This window comes from Aethina tumida, chromosome 2 (assembly GCF_024364675.1).
Source record: "Aethina tumida isolate Nest 87 chromosome 2, icAetTumi1.1, whole genome shotgun sequence".
NCBI lineage: Eukaryota > Metazoa > Arthropoda > Insecta > Coleoptera > Nitidulidae > Aethina > Aethina tumida.
The window spans coordinates 19,085,540-19,106,373 of record NC_065436.1 but is presented as its reverse complement, the minus strand read 5'-3'; the positions used below and the strand labels follow the sequence as shown (position 1 = coordinate 19,106,373).

Genomic DNA, 20,834 nt, shown 5'->3' with positions numbered 1-20,834 from the left:
TTCTTATTGCGCTCATTTTCTATGTGTATATATATTTTTTTCAATAAGTTATTAGAATTACTTTTTTTTTTCTTTTTTGATTAGTAATTATGATGTCACATATTTAATAAAATTAAGAATTATGTGTGTTAATTTTATGATTTATATAAAACGAAAGGTGTATTTGAACTTCTAGGAGTTGTTGCTATTCATTTTACGTTCATCTTTTCCTATTTTTTTAATAACAATACGTCTCTCTTATTTTAAAAAACTTTGTATTAATTTTTATAGTTTTAGGAATTCATAAATTTATTTATAAACCCTCTCAATTTCCGCTGTTATAATGACCCTGTAAGTAAAAGAAATACACAAATAAAAAGATGTATTGAGACTATATGCAATTTTTTTAATATAATTTTTATGTTCTAAACAATAATATATTCAATGACAAGTATAAAAGATAAATAAATTAATAAATTCAGATATAAACTAGTAAGAATGTAGCACAATTAGTTGGACAAAATTGTTTTTGATTTAGAATGTATATCACATTCTCCATTTATCTATTGATTTGTATGTTCTGGGATGATTGGTTCACTCATTTAAATCTAAACTGTTTATATCTGATGTATCTTTGGAATATATATTTTAAATTTCTAATAATTTTCTATAAATTTATTATGTATTGAAGTGATCGGAACTTAATATATGCTCTTCAAGTAATTGGAAAACTAGATACTGGGAGTCTTTTTCTTAAATTGTTCTCAACTTTTTTTTAATCGATAAGAAAGCTTCTAAGGAATTGTTGTAGTATAACTATAGTCATTCTTTTTGAATTTTTCAAATCTGTAGCAAAATAAATAAGCAATAAAATTATTTATCATAAAAAATAAAAAAAAATAATTTATATTATATGAACAATAAAGAACACATAAGTAAACTATTTAATTCAAGAAATTAGTAAAAATCAGAAGAAATTTAGTGGACTAAAATTGTTATCAAGTTTTATTCTCTAGCTTTACAGCTATAGCTTAAACTTATTTATTTATTTATTTATTTTAATATCTTCTGTTTATCTTTGATGTGTCTTTGGGAGGAATTAAATAATTATGGTCAATTTCCATTCTCTTTGAAGTAATTTTCTTCTGCTGTATTATGCCCTGATGGTATTCCTTTAATTTTATTATTTATTTTAAGTATTCAAGTGAGCAGAATTTAATTATACTTATAACTTATATTTGATTATCAAATAATTGGAAAATGAGATATATGGACTATTTCCCTTATTCGATCTTTATTATCGGATTGAAATCTACCAAGGTACTGTTTTGATTAAGCTTGAGTCATTTTTCTTGGATATATTTATAAAATTAATTTATTCTTCTAATTTTTCAATAACATATAATTAATATATGTATATTAGAATTTGAAGAATATCTTTTTTCGATCTAATAAGTTATTTTGTTTCTTGTAAGTTCTTAGTGTTTAGGGTTTAAAAGAATTTTGAATATTTTTACAAGAATACTGGGGAAAATTGTTGACTATTCTCCTAACTCCAATTTTAAGAATCCAAACCAAACATTTTTTAAATTAAAATATTATTTTACTAGTTTTCTGATTAATAATTAAATTTGATATTATATATATCAAAGATTTCCTTATTTTAACAGTACATTTTCCAAATTTATAGTGAAATAAATTAATAATAAAATTAATTATACCTGTGTAAAAATAATAAAGATAATAAAAATAATTTACATTTTATAAACAATAAAATAACATTCAAATAACAAAAGTAAAAGTCAAATAAATTAATTAATTCAATTATAAACTAGTAAAAATCAGTAAAATCTAGTGGACTAAAATTGTCATTTTATAAAAATATATATTTTTATTTATTTATTATTTTTTTAATCTAAACTGTTTATCTTTGATGTTTGTAGGGGGAATTAAATAATTACCGCCAATTTCCGTTCCCTTTAAAGTAATTTTCTTCTGTTGTCTTGAGGAATTATGGAATGTTTGCTAAGTGAATTTCCTTTAATTTTATTAAATTATTTTAAATATTTAATAGAACAGAAATTAATATATTTATTGTTTAAGTGAATTTCATATAAATTGATTAAGTATTGAAGTCATCACAACTTATTATGCTTTTCAATTAGGGGGAAAATGTGATATGGGGGGGAGTCTTTCCCTTAAATGGTTCTTTATTCAATTGAAAGCTACCAAGGCATTATATCGGTTAAACTCAACTCATTGTACTGGATTATGTGTCACAATTTTTTTTATTCTTCTATTTTTTCAGTTAACCAATTTTGCGTACATTTTTATCAATATATTTTAGAATTTGAGAAATATTTTCTTTCGGTTTAAAAAGCTGTTCTGTTTTTTTTAATATTGTTGTTCCGGATTTAAACGAATTTCTAATACATGACGAATATTGGGGAAAATTTTTCCATGTCAAATTTTAAGAATATTAATCTTCAGTAACGTTGATGGTTACTATAAATAAATAATAAAATTTTAAAAAATAAATGACGATTAGTGAGAATTTTATCATTTTCCCTGAATAATGAATAAAGTTACATCTTATATATAAAACTTTTTCTTTATTTTAACAATGGATTTAACGATTTTTTGTCGAAGGTTTTCAATGTTTTAAATGGAAAAGAGTACACATTTTATTCCAAGTCAATGGTTGGTACTCAATTTAGTAATAATTAATATTTTTTGACAAAAATTAATTAATTTATTTATCAACTTTTAACAGCATTTTGCTTCAAATTCCACTTTCTTCAAAAAATTATTAAGCATTGTGATTCATGTTTAGTAAATATGCCTTATACAAACTTATACTTTATATTTCTGTTATATGTCCGACCTGTGTTTTCTTAAATAAACAGAAGTTTAAAAATAATTTTATAATAATAACTGAATATTGACTGAATAAAATGGTTTTCACACATTTTTTATCACTGTCCATTAGCAGTTACTTGAAGGAATTTCAGAAGTTAGATAATCAGATAAAACATTAACTAAGTCGCAAGGGAACATTTTGATCAATGGTATTTGAAATTGATAATTTTGCAGTTTATTGATTATTGCAGTTTATAATTCCACGTTTTTAGAATACACATACAATGTTGATTAATTTCCTAAGCGGAAACAAAGTAATAAGAATCATCAGTCAAATAAAGTATGTATGTATACCGCATCGATAATGTCTTTGCACGAGATATATTTTTCGCAATTCAATTTTCAATGAGGCATTGTGACGTCCATAAGTGTTCATAAATTCCAATTTACAATGACAAGAACATCTCCGTTTCCTCGCGTGGCTCTCCACCTTCCTTCATGCACCACTTCTCTCGTTTAATGGCGATAATCAAAACTGGCAACCATACATTATTATCTTTCTGTATTTGTTATTACAATTAGCTCCGCGAGTTAGTTTCTCCAGTAAATTAATGAAACGGATAAGCCACGGTTCCGTTATATACCGCCACGTCCATTCTCCCGTTCTTGACTATGGAATCTGATACGGCACTAATTAAAAACTAATAACACCGCACAAGTGCATAGCATATGTAAAAAAAACAATGCGGCAACAAGGTGTGGGTTTGTTGCCGTACACGAGAACAATATTGTTAACATTTATGTTTTATTAATCTTCGGACGTTGCATGTGTTGCTCGTATAACACTGAAACTGTTTTAAAATTTACATTATTGAATTAATGATCTTAATTGCCACAAGCGGGATGCCTGTTTTACGGCAGATAAAGTGCTATACTGTTTTTACCTCTCCGTGTAAATTGCAACTCCCTTTAGTACTCCAATGATGCTTACCATCTATTACTAGAGTTCTACAAAGTTTTCGCTGAATTTTATTTTAACTAAATCTTTCAGAGTCTCCTTTGTTGCCTTTTGGTTTAATATAATCTCTTAATTTGTGTATAAAACGAAATGTTGAACAAAAATTGGTCATTTTATAGATAATCATCAATTTGGTACACTAGAAATTATTATTTTTACAAAGATCTTGCTAGGTTAAATATATGAAGAAGTGAATAATTTGTATTTTTTATTAATATAATATTATAATATTAATTATAAACAAAACAACTAAAATGAATTATGAATGATCAATTGTTTTGTAATTAATAACAAATTACCAATAAGATTAGAAGAAAGTGTAGGTGTATAATTTAGGAAATGAGGATGTTCTCTCTCTCCTTTTTTTAACTAATATATGATTCTTGAATCCATATTTATTCTGATTTAAATTCTATTTATGTATTCTTAATGTAAAAGTGATTTATATTTGATTTGCTTAATAAACTGTTAGTTCTGAAAGTTTTTAAACAAATTTTGAGGAGATATAAAAATTTCAATTATTAATTTACATTATTAATATCGAGGCATAAGTATCAATGTAATTTTCAGTGATAACTGTCAATGAAAATTATAAGTTCATTTATGTATTCTTAATATAAAATGTGTTTTACTTGATTTGCTTAATAAACTATTACCTCTGCAAGTTTTTAAACAAATTTTGAAGAGGTTTAAAAAATCAATTATCAATTATTATCAGTTTCATTTATGGAGGCATAAATATCAATGTAATTTTCAATAAAAATTACTAGTTTATTTGAGTATTCTTAATTTAAAACGTGCTTTACTTGATTTTTTTAATAAACTGTTATCTCAAAAAGTTTTTAAACAAATTTTGAGTTGATACAAAAAATTAATTATGAATAATTATCAATTTTCATTATCGAGCCATAAAAATCAATGGAATTTTCAGTGATAATTGTCAATGAAAATTATAAGTTTATGTATTCTTAATATAAAACGTGTTTTACTCGATTTGCTTAATAAACTGTTACCTCTGCAAGTTTTTAAATAAATTTTGAGAAAGTTATCAAATTATTATCAATTTCATTTATGGAGGCATAAATATCAATGTAATTTTCAATAAAAATTACCAGTTTATTTGAGTATTCTTAATTTAAAACGTGCTTTACTTGATTCTTTTAATAAACTGTTATTTCTGGAAGTTTTTAAACAAATTTTGAGTTGATACAAAAAATTAATTATGAATAATTATCAATGAAAATTATAAGTTTATTTATGTATTCTTAATGTAAAACGTGTTTTACTTGATTTGCTTAATAAACTGTTACCTCTGCAAGTTTTTAAATAAATTTTGAGAAAGTTATCAAATTCTTATCAATTTCATTTATGGAGGCATAAATATCAATGTAATTTTCAATAAAAATTACCAGTTTATTTGAGTATTCTTAATTTAAAACATGCTTTACTTGATTCTTTTAATAAACTGTTATCTCTGGAAGTTTTTAAACAAATTTTGAGTTGATACAAAAAATTAATTATGATTAATTATCAATGAAAATTATAAATTCATTTATGTATTCTTAATGTAAAACGTGTTTTACTTGATTTGCTTAATAAACTGTTACCTCTGCAAGTTTTTAAACAAATTTGGAGGAGGTTTAAAAAATCGATTATAAATTATTATCAATTTCATTTATGGAGGCATAAATATTAATGTAATTTTATCAGTTTATTTGAGTATTTTTAATGTAAAACGTGCTTTACTTGATTTTTTTAAATAAACTGTTATCTGAAAGTTTTTAAACAAATTTTGAGTTGACACAAAAAATTAATTATGAATAATTATCAATTTTCATTATCGAGACATAAAAATCAATGGAATTTTCAGTGATAATTGTCAATGAAAATTATCAGTTTATTTATGTATTCTTAATATAAAACGTGTTTTACTTGATTTGCTTAATAAACTGTTACCCCTGACAAATTCAATTATTGAGGCATAAATATAAGTGTAATTTTGAGTTATTATTATCAGTGAAATTTATCATGTAATTTAATAAAATAACAAATGTATTTAATAAATAACATTGCCAATAGATTTTCTAAAATATATGCGATTCTGTTGCATGTGAATATCAGTTTTAGCATATCGCATGTGTAGCAAAGTTCAAAATCAAAATTACCATCCAATTATACCTTCCAAGTAGTGATTTCAAGGATTCTGTTGACGTTTTTATTTCTATATTTGAGCGCGAATGTTATCAGACAACACAAATTACCACTTTCCTTAATGTTACCGATATATTATGTATGTCAAGTCTCAGTAACGTATTATTTTTCATTAAGTTTCCCAACGGAAAAATTAACATCGGACACTGGGTAATCTGGTGTTGCGTCAATAAAATAATTATAAATATACATAATTAGCCGGCGATAATTGGCTGGTTTTTAACGGATTGTGCTTTTCTTAAAAATAGTTATTACACATCCATGAAGTGCATATTGTAACACCATTTGGTTGTTTCTAGGAAAACAAGTCAATATACACTTTTCACATTACGGGATGTATTTTTTCACACCAATAGAAGTCGGTTGATTTGCATTCAGACAGACAGCAGTACGTTTTGTACGGAAAAAATGCAACGTACGAGCTCCATTAACGTATATAAATTTTAATTAAAATAATTGGATAGATCCGAATCTTAATTGAAAAAAATGATTAACATGTATACGTTACTTCCGGCGCTATGATTCTTTTGTTCCAGCCTTATAAATTGCTTAATAAATTCTTAATCGCGTCCTGAAATCTAGAACCGATTCCTCCTGAAGAGTGTGCGGGAGAGGCGACCGGGTCTAATTGGTGACGAGAATTAAACGGTTTGTTTGAGGCATCTCTTGCGACTAACGAGCCGCATAATCAACTTTACTGAAGATGTTCACTTGGTGCCTATTAACACTTTTTGCATTTTCCTTTCATTCATTCACTCAATTTCAATAGAGTTGGATTAAAAATAGTTTTTTCTGGAGCGTATGTTGTAATTAAATAGGTGTGGTACCTAAAAATCACCAATTAATCCAACCAGCCTAAACAAGTAAACATAGATTGTTGTTTTACGTTGCAAACTACGTCAGTATGTACTAATTTGTCAAAATGCGACCGACACATGTTCGGTGCCTCTATAATTAAATAGGAAAATGCAAATTTCCATGCTGATAAAAAATCAGTTTGACACACATACAAGGTGTTATTACAATAAAAGTTGACTAACGACATTATTGTCAGCTTTGCAGTACGAGCCAACGCGAAAAATGAATATTTATAGGCGCGCGTCGATCATAAACAGTTATTAATGTTATAATTGTGGCGTACATTACAATAATAATTAGTGAGACGATCATTTTTTTTTGTGTTTGTGTGCGGCACGCATGGTCTAGCCAATGAATACATCACGCTGATTTATGTGGCGTTTTGTTTTTGTTGTTAAGACTGGGCATTAATTTGTTATTATTGTTAAGGAGCATTTGCATAATTGAATCATCATTTGCATCGTTAAAATTGTTTATAAATATTCATTTTTTACTTCATTTACTGCCTACTGCGTTGTTTCAAATGGGATCCCTGAAGAAATCACACTAATGAGTAGTAAAAACAATATTTCTGCAATTAGTTAATGTTTATTGTACACTATTGTGCATATTATTAAATTAGCCAATTACGAAATTTACTATTATTGTCGTTAATTTGCAATGTGATCATTCAGGTAGTTAAGTAACATTAATTATACTCATATATTTTTCTCGAATACCCTTAAATATGTTGTAATAATTACATCTATAAATTATAAAGTGAAGTCAGTGTCGATAATTTTCTATTCTTAATTGTTAATAGTAATTTATTCTCTAATTGAGAAGTCCTTAAATAGAATATTTTCATAATTAATGGTTTTAATATTTACATATTTTATTTTGAGCCACAAATACCAATACTAAAATGTCGTAAAAACAAATTTTTGCTCTGTAGTTTCAAAAATAAGCAGCCAAAAAATCAAATATTTGATCATATTCATGTATTTAAACATTTATTTGATGTTTTATTATAATTATTGGAACTATTAAAAAACATTTTACAAAAAGTGGGACAACAACATTGATATGTGACGGCCCTTTTTATACACACAATTTTGAGATTTGTCAACTGACAGGTGTGTTTGCCTACTCTGTATTATTAATAAAAAATATTTAAAAAATTAACAGTAAAATATGAATCAATGGAAACTTGCGCAGTATTAAAAAAAGAAAATATATTCGTAGTTATATTTTTCGAAAAATAAAATATAGTCGAACTTCGATAAATAATTAGAAGATATAGTTTATATAAATCAAATATTTTTTCAAAGAGTTTATATGTATGTAATATTTAACAGTCGAACTTCGATAAATCGAACCATGGTTTGCCTGAAAAAAATTGAATTATCAAGACTTTGAGTTATCAAGTAAAAACTACAAATAATTTTCACTCTGGACTGAATCAGTTTGCTACGAGTTATCAAATATTCTAATTATTCTTTTCCTAATCAAATTCCTCAAATTTTTTTTGTTTATAATGTTTATTTACTTGCTACATTGTTATAATTATGTGATATAACTGTTATTAAGTATATTTAATAAAGAATTTTCAAGGAATTTATTTAAAAAGATATTTTTTTTTAATATTAATATCATAATTAGAACATATAGTTTATATTAATTAAATATTTTTTCAAAGGGTGTTTATGTATGTAACATTTAATAGTCGCACTTCGATAAATCGAATCATGGTTTGCCTGAAAAACAAATTGAATTATCAAGACTTTGAGTTATCAAGTAAAAATTACACATAATTTTCATTCTGGACTGAATCAATTTGCTACGAGTTATCAAATATTCTAATTATTCTTTTCCTAATCAAATTCCTCAAATTTTTATTGTTTATAATGTTTATTTACTTGCTACATTGTTATAATTATATGATATAACTGTTATTAAGTATATTTAATAAAGAATTTTCAAGGAATTTATTTAAAAAGATATTTTTTTTAATATTAATATCATAATTAGAAGATATATTTTATATTAATCAAATATTTTTTTCAAGGGTTTATAAGTATGTAACATTTAACAGTCGAACTTCGATAAATCGAACCACGGTTTGCCTGAAAAAAAAATTGTATTATCAAGATTTTGAGTTATCAAGTAAAAATTACACATACTTTTCACTCTGGACTGAACCAATTTGCTTCGAGTTATCAAATATTCGAATTATTCTTTTTCTAGTCAAATTCTTCAAAATTTTTTTGTTTATAATGTTTATTTACTTGCTACATTGTTACAATTATGTGATATAACTGTTATTAAGTTTATTTAATAAAGAATTTTCACTCGAAAAATTGATATGCAAAGATAAAATGAAAAATTATAATCTATCTCTACAATTTTGAATAGGTTGGGCAATTATCATTTTAACTTGAATTTTAATTATTCTTTTTTAGACAATTGTAAAAATCTCGTAAAATATTGCCAAAGATAAAATTGGTCTGTAGAAGGTTTATTTTTATATTTATTACAATTTTCGATTACAAATATTATGGGCTATGTCACATTTTAAGAAACACCTTTTATACGAAGCTCTGAGTTAATTAATACATTTCTCTGTGAATATAAAGGTATATTTTTAAAAATGGTTTTTATAATAGATACGGTAGAATAACTAATTTTTAATTATTAATTAAATGGAATTTGAACAAGTGTTAAATAATTCCTATATTATTATTAAATTTTTCTTCTTCTTTTGTGAGTAGTTGTTGTTATTTAAGACTGTTCCAGTTCCTAAAGAAAGGTAAAATCTTCTAATAATGTTCTATTTATGTCTATTTTTTTTCAGGAACCAAAGAAATTGGTGGAATGGTTCGTCACAGCATCCAAAGGAGAATATCACGAGTTAGTAAAACTGGCAGCAGCTGATCGTCGACTGGTGAAAAAGAAGGTAATTTAAACAATAAGAATATTTATTTATTTAAGAGAAATATGTCGATAACGACGAATCCACAGGTGTTTTTATTTTATTACTTTATTTTTCACATTCGAAACAACTTTAAACATTTCTCCTGCCGGCATCCAAAATCGAATGGCAATCGATACATTAAAAATTTTAATTCGTGGGCCAGAGGTCGAGTCGAGTTGAAAATGCCATGCGATGTTTTATTGCCGTGTTAAACTTTATCTGGTATCGATCTTTATCGCATCTGTGTTTTGACAGAATCGAATGTTTATCCGTGGAATATTATAATATTTAAATTCGTGTCCTTTCCATCACGTAAATGATGCGTAGTTTTATTTAAATTTTAACAAAACAAAGCCGTGAAATCTATAAGTAAGACTTACTTCAGGGCAAGTGAAACGAGAAACAGATGTGTCATTACGGAATATTAATTTGTTCCGAGTTTTATCCTGCGATCGAAACAAGCAATTAATAAAAACAATTAAAGAAACTGAACGGTATAAATTGTACGTCGCACCTGCGAGTGTATCAGGAAAAAATCAAATTTGACAAATATGGGTGAACTGTACGCTATTTCATCGCACCGATTTATCGTGTTCTACGTGTAGTTAATTAAAAATAACAGTCACACAGACTTCATGAGCTGTCCATTGACAAAAAAACTAGGGACCGAAAGAAAGGATCGTGAGACACACCTCAGTGGTTGATTTAGAAAGTCGCGTCGAAGGCGCCAATCTGTACCGATTCGGAAATTGGTGGTGGTGGTCTAGACGTAAGGAAAACGATCGATTTGTCTGATTGAAGATGGAGATTAGGGCCTGAGGGAAACGTATCAATCGAGGTGTAGCATCTTTACCTGGTTGCAGATGCCTATCTTGAATGGCGACATCCTGAAAGCGATATTGGTCACTAAAACCACCCGGGAATACCGATGAATTTAAATAATATAGGTATAGTTTAGGAAATTAAGTAGTGAACGAGATTGATGTAACTTAATAGAATTTTATAAATATTTACTTAAATTTACGATTCACTCTATAAATCAACTAGAGACAGGACTATTTTTTTCTTTTGACGTGAGTGCCTGGTGGAGCAGCCCAAGTCAAATTAGTTCCTTCGGACTACAAAGAAATTGGCAAGCACTTTATCAGTTGGTATCTACTATGCTATTTACACCTGCCCATTAACATATAGGTTTTAATGATTTGGGACATACCGATCTCGAACCTGCAGCTGACTTTAATTCCACTATTATCGAAAACGTGTCCGAGTTTTATTAACACGAATACAAACCAATCATTATTAATTAAAGGCCATGAGACGATAAATATACCGAATCGGTCCCAGAAAGAGATCGGGCTCATAATTTCAGGGAATCTTAGTACTAATAAGATACTTCGATAGCGCGTGTTTCAGGTCTTTATCTATAACCGTTTCTGAGTAAATCAAAAAATACTGAAAATTAGGAAAAATTAATTTTCTCAGCGCTTTGTGAATCGATTAATCTAGATGCCGGATATGCTTTGAGGGACGATGGTAGTTTTTGGAAAAAAAAAATGAGAGATATGTCGGTTCACAAGGACCTTAAATAAATGAGTTTATTTTCTTAATTTCATTTTTTAACCATCAACGATTACGACACAATTATGAAACTATTTTTTTTGAATTCCTCGTCCAATTTCCGATGAATATAATGAGCTTTTGAAATTTTTAAAAACGGTACGCTATATTGAAAAAAAATTAAATCCGTTTTTTTGCTCAAAAATCGGGATTTTAATAATTTTACTCTTGAACTGATATGATACGGAACTTATTTGATTACTGAGCTGTGAACACAACAGAAAAAATTAGATATACTCATATCAAAATATTTTTTTAATTTACTTATATTATTATAAACTTTATTAATCACTGTAATAATAAAATCAGTATACATTACTATTGTATCGATATTTAATTAATTTAACGACCACTAGATAGAACTGTAATTCAAAACAGGTAACACTGTTTTTTTTTTCTTTATGAAAACTCACCATCTGTAGATAATCTTATAATTATTGACTGTTGACATTCCAAAGAAGTATTGGCTACATTTTTATCTATATTTAATAATTATTTTTATTTGACTATATTATTATTTAAGTGTTGCATTTGTTCAAAATTTAAAAAAAACAGGTAGTCCAAAATATATAAAATCTGATGAAGATGCTGAAGAGTTCTCAGCTGCTTTTGAGTGTCCAATTGCAGTCGGTGATGTTCTGTGTTCTAATTGTCATGTTAAAAAATATAAGAAAACGAAACTTGAAGATGAGGATCAGGAAACATCGGTGGAAAATGAGTCAAGCACTGATGATTCATCATTCAATTTAGTTGTTGTATGTGATGATGATACAGAAGAATGTCTCGAAGTTCAAATTAAGAGAACTGTTGTAACTCACAGATATTGTTGTGTATGTTCTGTTTCTAATCCAAATCTAGTAGTTGTTCCTCAAGATGCCCGTATGCAATGCTTTATTAAGAAAAGAATTTTCGTTCCGAATGAGAATCGATGTTGCAGCGATCATCTCATAAAAAACGCTTTTATATGGAGAATTTGAACCACTTAAAAGTTTATTCTAATTGGAGTAATTTAAGATCTTCTGAGTTATCTAAAATGATGAAAAGTTTGGCTGTTGAATGTGACTCTACACTTCTTGATGAAATGGATGATTTTCGAATACCTGATGAAGAACTTTACATATTTACTCGATTTTTTCTGTTGTTTTCACCAGCTCAGTAATCAAGCAAGTTCCGTATCATATCAGTTCAAGAGTAAAATTATTAAAACCGATTTTTGAACAAAAAAATGGATTTTATTTTTTTTTCAATATGGCGTACCGTTTTTAAAAATTCCAAAATTTATAGGAAATTGGACGAGGAATTCAAAAAAAAAAAATAGTTTCATAACTGTGTCGTAATCGTAAGATGGTTAAAAATTGAAATTAAGAAAATAAACTCATTTTTTTTAAGGTCCATGTGAACCGATATAGCTCTCATTTTTTTCCCGAAAAGCTACCATCGTCCCCCAAAACATATCCGGCATCTAGATCAATCGATTCACACAGCGCTGAGAAAATTAATTTTTTCTAATTTTCAATATTTTCGATTTACTCAGAAACGGTTATAGATAAAGACCTGAAACTCGCCCTATCGAAGTATCTTATTAGTAATAAGATTCCCTGAAATTATGAGCCCGATCACTTTCTGGGGCCGATTCGGTATATTTATCGTCTCATGGCCTTTTAGTCACAAAGCATGAACGATGGTGTTTGAAAATTGCGTCGAAGAAGGGACGTTCCACTTACGCACGTTTCCTATGGGGGTCATTAAAATATTCCTTTTCTCACGATTAACGTGAATGTGTTTAATCCAAATTTCGTTGGCCGGCGTTTTCTATCGTAAAAATTTATGGTCCCAGATAACAAAACCATGTTGAATATTTTATAGACTGATTGATTAATCACGTGGTCCGAGAGGTTAAGTTTCTCTCCGGGTTTCACGGGTTACAGGTTAAGCAAGTGCCGATAATAAATTATGTTAAATGTAAATAATACAGGCACTAAATAATAATGGCTTAATTCTTTTCGATTCTTTCCTCACTTGTTTTCTATTTGTTTTATGGCTTTGTGCGGGACCGCATAAATAACTCGGTCGCAGTGTTACCAAGCACCACGTCATTTTATTTAATTCCATAATTACAGCATCCAAAACGGACACGTCTACCTAAGCAACCGGAGTACCGGGTCCGGCACGTGGTGTTAAATTGCAAGTTGGATTTGGTAAAGTGGCCTGTCATTGGTAAACATATTTTATTTAGTTTAAAGAGGTGCCCCGCTGCGGGGTTTCGTAGATGCATTTAGTAATCCCCGCCCAGAAACAAACTGACGAGGGGGCGATCCTCGTATTGTTTTAAGGATTTCGTTTAGATACTTATCAGGGACATTCCATCTGGGAGGAAGACGCCAATTGGAATAATAGACTGGCTCGGATACAATTTATGTCTTTGTGGCGTTTGTCCCATCAGTGATGGTGATTTTGTTTACTGAAAACCAGCTAAACCTAAATCGTAATTTTCATTGTTTTAAGTTTGATTTTTGGTGTAGAAACTCCGAATTATGTTAATTTTAAATATATAATTTTACTAATTAACATAATCGAATATATTGTATATTTTTCAATATTCAAGGTTTTATTTTTGAATATTTCCTTAAGTTATATCAGCAGAAAACTTTATGTTTACAAATAACAATTATTTTTTGAGCATAAATGTAAGAAAAAAAGTAATATTTAATATTTTATTATAAATCTTTATTACAATTATTTTCGAAAAAAACTATAAAAAAATTTACTATCGTTTGATTTAAATTACTAAATATAATCATTTGAATCAGTTGTCTGTTTTTCATTATTTGATATTTTAATATTTGGTTAAATTACTTCACACAGAAAAAAGTAATATTTTTTTTTATTTTATTATTAATTCTTATAAACTATTTAACAAATATTGTAAGTAAGATGTGAGCAAATCATAATACAAATTGCCTTTCTATCGCTTAAAATGAATTATCACACATAATCTATTGTCTATTTCTCATTATTCAATGTTTTGTTTTAAATTATCTCAGCATAAAATTTTCAATTATTATTACATTACATGTAATTTTTTATACATTTTTGTACAAAGCTGTAAATAATACATTTTACTAAGAACTATTTTACGTATATTTTCGACATATTCAGTGACAATTTAATTTAGCATTTCATTTATTACATTTCATAAAATATTAGGTGATTTTAATAAGTACCTATAGATGTAAGCAAATCATAATATAAATTACCTTCTTATCTTTTATATTAAATTATCACAAATATTTTTTGACATTTTGATTAAATTACCTCAACGTAAATTTCCAATTATTTTAAAAAATAATTTTAGTAAATTTTTGTACAAAGTTGTAAATAGATAGAAAAAAATTGTTATCAGTTATATTCCGAATATTTTCAGCAAATTCGGCTTAAAAAAATTTAATTTAGCATTTATTTTATTACTTGTAAACATTTGATAAAATATTACGTGATTTTATTAAGTAATGGGAGCAAATCATAATACAAAATACCTTTCTATCGTCTGAATTAAATTATCACACATAATCTATTGAAACTATTGTTTATTTTTCATTATTAAATATTTTGTTCTTTGAAATTTATTAAATTACCACAGCGTAAAATTTTCAATTAATTTAACAAGTAATTATAGAAAACACAGAAAAAAATTATTTTATTGAGAATTTTTATCGACTATTTTACGAAGATTTTTGGCGAATTCAGTGTAAGAAAATTTAATTTAGCATTTCTTTTATTACTTGTAGACATTTCATAAAATATTACGTGATTTTATTAAATATAGATGTGAGCAAATTATAACAAAAATTACCTTCTTATCTTTTAAATTAAATTATCACACATAATCTATTGAAACTATTGTCTATTTTTCATTATTAAATGTTTTGTTTTCAGCTTAAAAAATTCTAATTAATAATACAGACATAATAAGCAGTAATTATGTTTGTACATAGCTGTAAATACACACTATGAATTCTTATGAACTATTTTACAAATGTTTTCGAAAAAAATATTTTCAACTGATTGAGTTTAAGACAATTTTAACTTCACTTTATTTTTACTATTCACAGACATTTTATGAAGTACTACGTGAGATTATTTAGTAAACTAATTATGTTTAAACATAACTACACAGTTATGAGCAAATCATATTACAAATTAGCTTCACATTTGAATTAAATTACCACACATAATTAATGGAATTAATTGTCTTTTTTCCTTTATGAATTGTTTTATTTTTTGTGTATAAGTGTAAGTACATGTAAAAAAACTTATATTTGACATTTTGTTATGAATTTTAAAGCTTTAGAAAAAATTATTTTTAGCAAAATTCAGTTTTAAAAAAATTAATGTTACTCATAATATTATTATTTACATATAAGGTTGTAAACAAATCACATTCATTAATTAACTTATTTAACTTATTATTTATTAATCTGTTAATGTTTTTATATGTGCTACTCAAAGAAAAAAAATTAATTTAACACAGTTGTGAAAAATCATATTAAATAATTTACTTATTTTTTGAATTTAGATAATAATATATAATCAATCAATGAAATTTTTTGTAAAAGTAAATAGTGTTAATATTTTTATAGGAACACTAATCAAATACAATTCTAATTTAAAACATATTAAATAATTATTTCAATTTAGTTAATAACACATAATTAATGAATTTTTTTGTACAAACATTTTTATTATTTTACAGACATTTTGATAGTCTATTTTTATTTAATAAACTAATACCAAACAGTTGCAATAAATCACAAAATTAATTAATTAAGTTCCTATTCTTTAAATATCTATAACAAAATTTATAAATTATAAGGATAATATATTACTATCGTAATTTATTATCCTTATCATTGAGATATTAAAAAATGTGTTTGAGGTGTAACTAACAAGGAATTTACAAAATAATATCAGAAAATTAAGTCAAGACGATTCGAAATAAAATTTCAATGTGAAAATTATTCCGCATTATCGGAGCTCTTATTGTAAAACAAGGTGGGTCGATTTGAATTTTTATCACTGAATTAGACCGGCAAATGTTTTTATTATTAAATCGACACCTGTTTGTGTGCGTGTACGATTTAAAATTCGATCGTGCTCGTTAATTTTTATGCACATTATTATAGATTAGACCGAATGAAGAGGACATTTCGAAAATCTCGAAGTTTTATACGTGGGAACGACCGGCATTAAGATTAAATATTTTGTTTTTCGAGCGCCTGTTTTGAATAAAATGTTTCCGGAATGGGTGAAATTAAATGCGACTGGATATTTTATGGGTCGTAACGTCGGGAATTCATCGTTATTAAACTGCGGTAATTTTGTCGAATGTCTTTTTAATATTAGTAATTTTGTGGATGTGTTTTGTTTTATTGTTTTTTGATAATGTCGCTTTAAAACGGATAGAATTCTTTTCAAATACAATGTTTCTTCCACTATAACATATAACATTAATTAAAATTTTAAATTAATTTACAATAACTTAATAATAAGAACAGTTTTGCAGTGGAAAACCAGATTTTAAAATATACGAAATCACGTGATGTTCTATGTAAATAATAATTAAATACTTCGAATATTCTATTTTATATTCACTATTTAAGATTTTTGTGACCTATTTTTTTGACCCTCATCCCTTGTCCCTTATCCCTTTCTATCCACTGTCCATTAAGTATTTCTTATTTTTAATTATGTCATTTAAGGTTTTTATTTATTTATTACTAATAATAAACACGTAGAAAGAATATATTTATATTTCTAAGTGAAGAATGATTAAATTCTTCGAATATTCTATTTTATATTCACTATTTAAAATTTTTATAATCTATTTTCTTATCCCTCATCTCTTGTCCCTTATCCCTTTCTATCCACTGTCCATTAAGTATTACTTATTTTTAATTATAAATCATTTAAGGTTTAAATTTATTTATTCATAACTAATAATAAACAAGTAGAAAGAATATATTTATATTTCTAAGTGAAGAATAATCAAATTCTTCGAATATTCCATTTTACATTCACTATTTAAAATTTTTATAATCTATTTTCTTATCCCTCATCCCTTGCCCCTTATCCCTTTCTATCCACTATCAATTAAGTATTACTTATTTTTAATTATAAATCATTTAAGGTTTAAATTTATTTATTCATTACTGATAATAAACACGTTGAAAGAATATATTTATATTTCTAAGTGAAGAATAATTAAATTCTTCGAATATTCTATTTTATATTCACTATTTAAAATTTTTATAATCTATTTTCTTATCCCTCATCCCTTGTCCCTTATCCATTTCTAACCCCTGTCCATTAAGTATTACTTATTTTTAATTATAAATCATTTAAGGTTTAAATTTATTTATTCATTACTAATAATAAACAAGTAGAAAGAATATATTTATATTTCTAAGTGAAGAATAATTAAATTCTTCGAATATTCTATTTTATATTCACTATTTAAAATTTTTATAATCTATTTTCTTATCCCTCATCCCTTGTCCCTTATCCATTTCTATCCACTGTTCATTAAGTATTACTTATTTTTAATTATAAATCATTTAAGGTTTAAATTTATTTACTTATTACTAATAATAAACACGTAGAAAGAATATATTTATATTTCTAAGTGAAGAATGATTAAATTCTTCGAATATTCTATTTTATATTCACTATTTAAAATTTTTATAATCTATTTTCTTATCCCTCATCCCTTGTCCCTTATCCCTTTCTATTCACTATCCATTAAGTATTACTTATTTTTAATTATAAATCATTTAAGGTTTAAATTTATTTATTCATTACTAATAATACACAAGTAGAAAGAATATATTTATATTTCTAAGTGAAGAATAATTAAATTCTTCGAATATTCTATTTTATATTCAATATTTAAAATTTTTATAATCTATTTTCTTATCCCTCATCTCTTGTTCCTTATCCCTATCTATCCACTGTCCATTAACTATTACTTATTTTTAATTATAAATCATTTAAGGTTTAAATTTATTTACTTATTACTAATAATAAACACGTAGAAAGAATATATTTATATTTCTAAGTGAAGAATGATTAAATTCTTTGAATATTCTATTTTATATTCACTATTTAAAATTTTTATAATTATAATTTTCTTATCCCTCATCCCTTGTCCCTTATCCCTTTCTAACCACTGTCCATTAAGTATTACTTTACTTATTTTTAATTATAAATCATTTAAGGTTTAAATTTATTTATTCATTACTAATAATAAACACGTAGAAAGAATATATTTATATTTCTAAGTGAAGAATAATTAAATTCTTCGAATATTTTATTTTATATTCACTATATAAAATTTTTATAATCTATTTTCTTATCCCTCATCTCTTGTTCCTTATCCCTATCTATCCACTGTCCATTAACTATTACTTATTTTTAATTATAAATCATTTAAGGTTTAAATTTATTTACTTATTACTAATAATAAACACGGAGAAAGAATATATTTATATTTCTAAGTGAAGAATAATTAAATTCTTCGAATATTCTATTTTATATTCACTATTTAAAATTTTTATAATCTATTTTCTTATCCCTCATCCCTTGTCCCTTATCCCTTTCTAACCCCTGTCCATTAAGTATTACTTATTTTTAATTATAAATCATTTAAGGTTTAAATTTATTTATTCATTACTAATAATAAACACGTAGAAAGAATATATTTATATTTCTAAGTGAAGAATAATTAAATTCTTCGAATATTTTATTTTATATTCACTATATAAAATTTTTATAATCTATTTTCTTATCCCTCATCCCTTGTCCCTTATCTCTTTCTATCCACTGTCCATTAAGTATTATTTATTTTTAATTATAAATCATTTTAGGTTTAAATTTATTTATTCATTTCTAATAATAAACACATTGAAAGAATATATTTATATTTCTAAGTGAAGGATAATTAAATTCTTCGAATATTCTATTTTATATTCACTATTTAAAATTTTTATAATCTATTTTCTTATCCCTCATCTCTTGTCCCTTATCCCTTTCTATCCACTGTCCATTAAGTATTACTTATTTTTAATTATAAATCATTTAAGGTTTAAATTTATTTATTCATTACTAATAATAAACACGTTGAAAGAATATATTTATATTTCTATGCAAATAATAATTAAATACTTCGAAAATTCTATTTTATATTATTTGAGGTAAAAAAACGTCAATACTTATTTATACGCTGGTCGAATCTCGCGGTGTGGTCGCGGACCACCGCAACCGTAACAAGGGTTTCGCGTGGTCTGGTCAATTATTTCGGGCGCGAGGCGTTCATCCTTATTGAAGAGTGACACCGAAACGTTCCATCTTTCCCCCCATGGACCAACGAATACCGGTAGCCACTGCTCTCCTGAGATCACATCTGTGTATATTTGTCAGTCTGACTGACGATTATACTTTAGGTTGATACAAGAAATAGGGGAACATTTAAAAGCTTAAATCACTTTGACTGCGTGACATATATAGATTTTCTTCCAGTGATTTCAAATAGAAATTGTGATTACCTTTGTTATGTGTATAATAATTTCAATAAGCGACCTTAATTTTGTGGGGGGTGAATTTTTCTGAACACCAACCAATTCTGTTTAAAATAAAATTTAGTTGGTGTAATAAATTTGGGCAGGTCGTAACTGTTTTCAAACCGGGCTGTTTTTAGTAATAATTAAATCATCAGGTAAACCGAGTTCCATCCTTTTGGAGCTGGGTGGAACGGCCGGGAATTTATTATGTTTATATTATAAAAACTTAATGCTTCTACAAAATGATAAAATCTAGATGTAAAATTTGTTGGATGCCATTTTTACACGGTCGTATAATCGGGGTGGTCCAGGACAGGAATTGTCTCACGTAAATTTTGTGGTTTTTGCCATTAAATCGAGGAAATCCAACCGCAAATCGTTCGCCAATGAAATCAGTTCGTTAGTGGATTTCCGGTTCAATTTTATTGCGGCGCTTAATTAGCACAAATTTAAAAAAAATGCGTCCTACGAGGAAAGGCATACAGGTTAAAATAAATAAAAATGCACAAAATTGCTATGATTTGGAGCTGGCTGAGCAACAAGCACCACAGAGAGAATTTATTAGCACACATTTTAATTGCAGGGGTGAAAATAAAATAAATTGATATGTTTAGTGTGAACAAAACAACGTTTATCTTAACGAGCCCGAATCCGCCGTCAGTACTACCACAGTAGCGAGCGGGCACTTGATAAAAAAATGTTTTATTTATAATCTCCCGGTCTG

General features: G+C 26.4%; 1 protein-coding gene across 2 annotated transcripts in view; it reads left to right on the top strand.

The window, feature by feature from the left end:
• The window catches only part of LOC109601018 (mental retardation GTPase activating protein homolog 4), a 117,574-nt gene that overhangs the window by 24,524 nt on the left and 72,216 nt on the right, over nt 1–20,834 (top strand). For both annotated transcript variants that reach the window (XM_049964004.1, XM_049964003.1), the window contains exon 5: nt 9,759–9,860. In XM_049964004.1, the coding sequence (XP_049819961.1) occupies nt 9,759–9,860 (102 nt within the window). The remainder of the gene's footprint in view (nt 1–9,758; nt 9,861–20,834) is intronic.